The sequence below is a fragment of the Ostrinia nubilalis genome, chromosome 23 (assembly GCF_963855985.1).
Source record: "Ostrinia nubilalis chromosome 23, ilOstNubi1.1, whole genome shotgun sequence".
NCBI classification, from domain to species: domain Eukaryota; kingdom Metazoa; phylum Arthropoda; class Insecta; order Lepidoptera; family Crambidae; genus Ostrinia; species Ostrinia nubilalis.
This window is the reverse complement of record NC_087110.1, coordinates 9,938,241-9,945,836: the sequence shown is the minus strand read 5'-3', so window position 1 is coordinate 9,945,836 and position 7,596 is coordinate 9,938,241. Positions and strand designations below refer to the sequence as shown.

The following is a 7,596-nucleotide window of genomic DNA, read 5'->3' as shown; positions in this document are numbered from 1 at the left end:
ATAATCTTTGTAAATACTCATTATGCAAATTAATGAAATTAATATCTACTATTATTTCACCGGATCTGTATGATATATTCTATTACTAGGTCGTGCTATACACAGTTAAATTGTGTATAGCACGATAACATACCCGCAAATATAAGCATACCCACTGTATAACAATTTAAGGCTCTACATAACTACGGCTCGATCTATTACGTACATTTGTATTGTTATGTACATAATCCATCAATTTGTATTGGTCTGGGCGTAAAAATTCCCAATATATTCGTATCACAGCTAGCACACAAATCGCAATACCCACTCGCAAAAAAGGCAAATAAAGTCGCGTACGGTCTGGTAACTCGATATTAATACGCGTGACAATCATTGACGTTCCGATCTGGAATTGAATTCTTCCATTTTGGAACCATTTGAGCTATTGAGCCATTTTTGGAAGCGCAGCGGGTGATATCTGTATTGATTTTTTATGATGCGCACTTTTGGAGATCCTTCAGTTGGGTTCTTTGTGATCGCAATAATCATATTGTATGTTGTCTAGCTAGACAATTTATTATTCCAAGATTGATGTAAATTCGATCTACCTATTAAAAGAAACTTTTCGCATTTCATTTTAATACATTCGATAAGGTTTCAAAGTCAAGCAAAAAAATAATGTCAATCCCAACTAATATTATAAATGCGAAAGTAACTCTGTCTGTCTGTCTGTCTGTCTGTCTGTCTGTCTGTCTGTTACGCTTTCCCGCTTAAACCTCGCAACCGATTTTGATGAAATTTGGCATAGAGATAGTTTGAGTCCCGGGAAAGAACATAGGATAGTTTTTATCCCGGTTTTTGAAACAGGGACGCGCGCGATAAAGTTTTTCTGTGACAGACAAAATTCCACGCGGGCGAAGCCGCGGGCGGAAAGCTAGTAGAGCAATAAATATTAAATTTGTCCTGATACATTCTATCTATGAAGGTACTGATACTTGTTATGAAACTCTACAATGACCTAATAATGATGAAAACGAAGATGAAACGCGAAATAACAAAGATGCGAACCTCAGGATCTTATAAGTATGTTTATACAGGTGTAAGTATGAAATATTAATCGAGATGTCCTATCTGGAAAAACCTAGGACCTCTCGATTGAGATAATCAAACTCTAATTTCTCTAGGGACGTTTAAAACTGTACTGATAATAATGATGATGTTAAAGCTTTAAAACATACGGAACCAAGACACAAATTCCAACTTCACACTTGTCATCACGACACCTTTAGTAAGATTAGTTTTTTCTTCGTGTGAATGCGGTTAGTGGGCTATTTGTACATTTTCACATCATTTAAAGATGTAATGCGCATTTTATTGCCCATAGATGTCGCTTTAGGAAGCCATTGGAGCGGTGAGCATTGTCCTTTTTGTACAGTCGGCGTCAAATAGTTCGTGACACCCAAAGTGGCCAAAAAGTTGACAGCACAAAGATGGGTTGCAAACTTTTTGACTACTTTGAGTGTCACGAAAAATTTGACGCTGACTCTACTTAAGGTGTTCAGGATTAAAATTAAAACTAAAATTATTTAATCTGGTTGTTCTTTTACAAATCAATACTCTAGTATGTACAGTCACGGAATGAAAAGGTTCGTCAGTTTTCAAATTGATTCCTTCAACGAATCGCGAGCACATATTACCTTTTGAAACTATGTTACAGAATAATCTCGAGTTAGAGAAAATAATCTTTAACTGTTCGTCAGTAAAGTTCAAAATTATTCAGATCAAAGTTGTTTGACGATTTATCTTGTCAAGAAGATTATTTTGATTGATAAACTAAAACCTTCTTGTTGGTTCAAGCTGACATTATTATTTCTATTAAATAAAAAAAACTATTGTCAATTGGTCAATGTCATCATTGCATTGCATTGATGGGATAGAAAAATAAACAAGCAAAACCTTATTCGTTAGCAAACGTCATATTTATTTAAATGTTAGCAGCACTGTTTCTTGCACTGTTATGTTGGCAGGTTTGACTCTTACAGTACCTAGTGCAAGCGAAAACCGACACTAAGGTGACGAACCTTTTCATTCCGCGACTGTACATCTTTTACAAATCAACTTTAGGCTGGATACACAAAGTCAGTTAAATTGACGAGTTGAACTGACGTACCTACCCCTGAATTTTACCGCATATGAGAAATCTTAATTTAAAATTCAGTCAGTTTTTTGGAGGTATTGATCAGCTTCATCATCATCATCATTTCACCCATAGGACGTCCACTGCTGAACATAGGCCTCCTCCAATGACTTCCACAAACGCCGGTTGGTAGGGGCTTGCATCCAGCGCCTTCCTGCAACGTTTATGTTATCGGCCCACCTTGTGGGTGGACGTCTTACGCTGCGCTTTCCGGTGGTCAGTTCTGCGTACTGTGCCCTGCCCATTGCCACTTCAGCTTGCCAATCCGTCGGGCTATGTCAGCGACTTTAGTTCGTTTACGAATCTCCTCATTTATGCGATCTCGTAAAGAAACACCGAGCATAGCCCTCTCCATAGCATGCTGTGCAACTTTGAGCTTTTTTATGACCTGGTCAGCTTAACTGACCGTAAATATCGTACTTACCTAGACACTGCCTAATTGTCTACACACCGCCCCTTCAAATACACATAACCGATACTTAAAACGCCATTAATACCGATAATATTTCTGATACGAACCCCATTATCACGTTACAAAATCATAAATTTCCTATGACAATGTCAGCTACACCTTTTATCGCGTCAGGTGTGATTTCCCATACAAATGATCGATTATGGCGTACTATACTTTTATTGGGTCATTATAGGCTATATTAAATTTATTATGGCCAATGGTTTATCTGAGCTTTATTGGGCTGGATTGATAACGATGTAATTATGGTTTCGTGGATTTAGATAAAGTTTTATCTTGTGCAAAGTTTTTCATGCAATATTAGTCTGTAAAAATAGCGCATTAAGGAGGAACTAATGACGGTGGTATTGTACGAGTAATTTTAAGTGTTAAAAATAAACATTAATCTGTAATTTAATGAAAGAAAGTGACAAGCCTATGAAGAAAATTTGAAACAAGGTCACGAGGAAAAAGGAAAAGAAAAAAAATGCCAGAATTGTTTACAAGTAGATTGAAATTTAATTTAAAATTGAAGGGCCTTTTCAAGGCGAGAGTGAATAGGCACTTACAGGGCAGATATGTACCATCCTAGACCGCATCCCACTTAACATCAGGTGCGATTGTGGTCAAATACCTGCCTTGTTATGCATAAAAAAAAAAAAAAAAAAAAAAAAAAATAAGACAACACATTATTTCTTTAGCCTAATCAAAGTGTATTGTGCCGACGGATTAGCAAGCTGAAGTGGCAATGGGCAGAGCACATAGAACTGACGGTCGATGGGGCAACAAGGAGGCCGCGTACTGGAAAACGCAGCGTAGGACGTCTACCCACAAGGTGGACCGACGACATCGTAAAGGTAGCAGGAAGACGCTGGACGCAGGCCGCTACAAACCGGCCTTTGTCGAAGTCATTGGGGGAGGCCTACGTTCAGCAGTGGACGTCATTCGGCTGAAACGAACGATTCTCAGCAAAACTCTCCATCAGAGAGCCGTGATGCGTAGATTTTAGTAGTCAGTAGCCTTCATTAAATCTTCCTGCGTGCAGTTGTTGAAAGTTATACTTACAGGTAGATTGAAATAATACACCAAAATTTATAGAATTTAATAAGTGAAACCATCTCAGTAGAACTCTCCATCAGAAAGCTTGGCCGCGTAGATGTGTAGTGCGCGGAACTCGCAGAACTGGTTGGTGCACCAGCCACTGTGGCCGTCAGTACAGCGGCACGAATCGCACTCGTCCATGTACTTTTCGCCTGGGATGCACTTGAAGAATGGGTTCTTGATCACTAAGGGAAAAGAACGTTATGATCAAGTCACGGGACACTAAAAGACGACTAAAGACGACTGCAACAGCATGATCACGAGCTCTATTTTTACCTTTTTCATCATTAACATACTCGTATTAAGTCTTTTAGTCTCCACTGCAGGAGCAAGATTACAAGCTCTCTTTATACTTCTTTCATCAGCTCCACCATCTAGCCACTTGTGTTCGTTGTCTTTTTTAAAATCCATCTCACATGGAAAAGAAGCATATTATTCCAAAGATTCGTTTTGTATGTACCTACTCGTAAGTTTCATAAAGACACAACAGCACCATTGGAAATTGGAAGAAACAATTACTCTAGTTTCTGATATAACTCCGAGTGGCGACTACGGGCTGGAAGACGTAGCGTGGGTAGGCCCCCTCTAGGTGGACCGACGATCTGGTGAAGGTCGCTGAAAGAACCTGGATGTGGGCAGTGCAGGACCGGTCGTTATGGAAATCCTTGGGAGAGGCCTTTGTCCAGCAGTGGACGTCGTTTGGCTGAAACGAACGAGCGACTCAATTCCGATATTGGAAAGTTTAAAATTCAGCAGAAATACGCGTAGTATATTATCTTACCAGTACATCTCAAGCAAGGGGTGCTTCTCTCACACAAAGCGGTTACAGTCGGCTCGCAGTACACACAAGATGGCATGGCTCTGCACGCCCCAGAATCCTGGGCCTCACACAGCAGGCAGTTCTTGTTCTCAGGCACCAGGGTCAAGGAGGTCTCTTCCTCCCAGTACTGGTGAGGTGGCTTTGGCTTCACGAATTGGGAGACCACGTACCTGGAAAAGTGGACTCGTTTTGTTGAAGAAACGGGATTAAACAGTGACTAAAATAATGCCAGCAGCTTAGGAGTTTCGTAATAATAACAATGTAATAATATTAAGATTTAGAAATGAAAACCGCCACTTCTTCTCAGCACCAGTCGATAAGTTGTCTTAAAGTGGTGATAGGACAGACAAGCTATGTGCATTGGGTACCCTGAAAAAGGCCTACATACTGATCTAGCTCATAACTGAGGCAGTGTACCGCCATGGGAAGATGTTTTTTGACGTCGAACGCAAGCGTTACTTCAAGTGTGCTTCAGGCTTGTTTTTTCTGTCATGACAGTGCCGCTCCCTTACCTCAGGCACTGACTTAGCTATGCGCTTGACGTGTATGTAATAAAGAACTAAAGGCCCTTTCCCACGGCAATCTTGCATCAACGAATCCCGCAAAATTGGAAAGTTGTGTGACACAAGTGTGTATTTGTAATTCAAATTCCAAATTCAATCGGATCGGTTTCTTGCGGGACTCTGCAAACGGTTCATGTGAATGTTAATATTAAAACACGTATTACTACTAAACGGGATCCTGCAAAAAGCGGGATGTCTCCGTCATTTACTTACGCTTGCGATCCAGGTCGGTATACCGGAGGGGACTCCTCTCCGGAACCTCCCACGGAGCTCAGCGTGCCTGGCAAAGGTGCTCCTCTGGTTCGAGACCTTGAATCTATCAGGAAAAAAGAATACCACAGCATTGTCAAATTAACCAATAAGTAACTATCGTATTCTGAGATTTCGGTAAAAAGGTGCTAAAATTTTTAAATTAACTATATGCTAAATCGATCACTACATACATATAATAATATCATAGGAATAGGTATACATCTAGTAGAACTTTTACAGCAGTTTCTCCGTGAAGGAATAATAGTCACCAGTAGTGAAATTGTGATGACTCCATAGACCAAACAATTAAATAAAGAGTTTGAATTTGATTTCATTACGAATACAAAAAAAGACGTCAACTTTTTACCAAATCAATGTAATTTAGTATCTATTTCAAAGTTACTTTAACTTGAATTTTCGAGTTAACTGTATTTTCTTGGGTTTTCCTAAAAAATAATTCATTGTGGAAATGTAATTTCATCATAGAAGTATTTGGAGAGACGTCTTAAAGTTGAGAAGATCAATGAATCTTTTCAAATTATGGTCAATAGAGTTTCTACCCAATTTAAATTAAATTAAAAAACACCTACCATCGCCATAAGCCAGCACGGATACTAAGCCGGACAGCAATATTATTGCAGTAGCCATCACTGTGCTAAAGCACCCCAGTTGGTTCCAAACGCCCCACTGCATGTAGTGTATGAGTGGCTAATTGATCGGCGCATACCAATTATTTGGATTGGCTTACACTGACCTGGGAAATACAGGATGGGTCTTGAACGGAATTTTGTAGATGAACTAAAAACTGTGGCATCTTTATGTAGGTAAATAACACCAGTATTCACAAACGATACTTGCTTAAGTGAAGCAGTAAATCGAATGCACAACATTGAATAGAGTCTGTGATTGGTTCGTGTGTGACCTTAAGCGTCCACGCGCACTCTTTGAACTCATTTATTATTGGTTTTTGGGCCTTTACTTGCGCCAACTCGACCAGGTTTGATCTTTGAACTCATAGTAATGTTTGTGAATACGGACGTTAGGCGTAAAAAATTTAGACTAATGTGACGTGCGATGATAGCACATCATCACAGGACATCCACTACTGAGCAGGACTCCTCCTCTAACTTCAAGATTGGCCGGTTGGTGCCTGCATCCAACACCTTCTTTCTCTATGAGGTCGTCAGTCCACGGCAGGACGTTCTACGCTGCGCTTGCCATGTTATAAGAGTAGAATATTATTCTTAGTTACATTTTACATTAAATTATCCAATGTAATCATAATTTCATTGTGCATTAACATTAGACTACAGAGCATGAAGAAACAAACTCCTCAAAAACAAGCCTTTCTTGAAGAATTGGGTAAAAATACCACTACCCTACTACTACCTACTACTACCATTTTATGACAACATAATATGTTGTCATAAAATGGTAGTAAATAATATTATTATTATAGGTTAGGCAAGTTATATTATGACGTGTATAAGTGCCCTGATAAGGGATTACATAATAATAAAAAAATGAATTTAAAAGTTGTTGAAATTGCACACCCTGTATCTTCGGTTGCCAATTAACAACGTATGCGTATCGGGCCCGTATCGGCTCGTTACGGTAGAGATTAAACCAGTCTGCAATTCTGTTAAGCTGTTTATTTGCATTGAAATATAGTTTCTTTTTAGCCTTTCAGGCAGGCAGATTTGCCTTGTTCAATTTGAGGTATTGCGTATTATTGGGTATTTGACACTATACTTCAATGAGCTAAATACAAACTACAATTTCCCTAGATTTTGAATATCCCTTGGCCGTCAACTTTTCAAGTCACTTCATTAATTACTTGATTATGTGCCTATCTTAAAGGAATCCTTAGTTTAAACTATACTTACGATTTATCTTTTAATACAGAGTTGGTCGACAACTTTCAAAATTAGGATTCTAATGATGAAAGAATTGATCAAATCGGTCCAGTAGTTTCGGAGTCTATTCAATGCAAATATACAAATCTCTGTTCTTTATAATATTAGTATAGATTGAAATTATCATGGGAACGAGTTCATTCTAAATCAAAATTTCACCCAGGTGTATTTCTTAAAGGAAGTATTTCCTACTCCCATACAATTTCAATCCCATACAACAACACATTCATTATCCCTTCGCTTGAAGTCACCGCTTGCCGGAACTTCAAAGCTTTTAAAAGCTCGACAATTTGTCATGAATACTCGTTAATTGATAA

The 7,596-nt window shown here is 38.9% G+C and overlaps 1 protein-coding gene across 1 annotated transcript; it reads right to left on the bottom strand.

Moving 5' to 3' along the window:
• Positions 1–3,714: 3,714 nt before the first annotated feature.
• Positions 3,715–6,053, bottom strand: LOC135083480 (uncharacterized). Its single transcript, XM_063978217.1, has 4 exons — positions 5,954–6,053; positions 5,325–5,427; positions 4,510–4,718; positions 3,715–3,913 (listed from the first exon to the last, which is right to left on the bottom strand). The coding sequence occupies exons 1-4, from the start codon at positions 6,009–6,011 to the stop codon at positions 3,747–3,749; spliced, it is 537 nt and encodes a 178-aa protein (XP_063834287.1). The 5' UTR covers positions 6,012–6,053; the 3' UTR covers positions 3,715–3,746.
• Between the last annotated feature and the right edge of the window lie 1,543 nt (positions 6,054–7,596).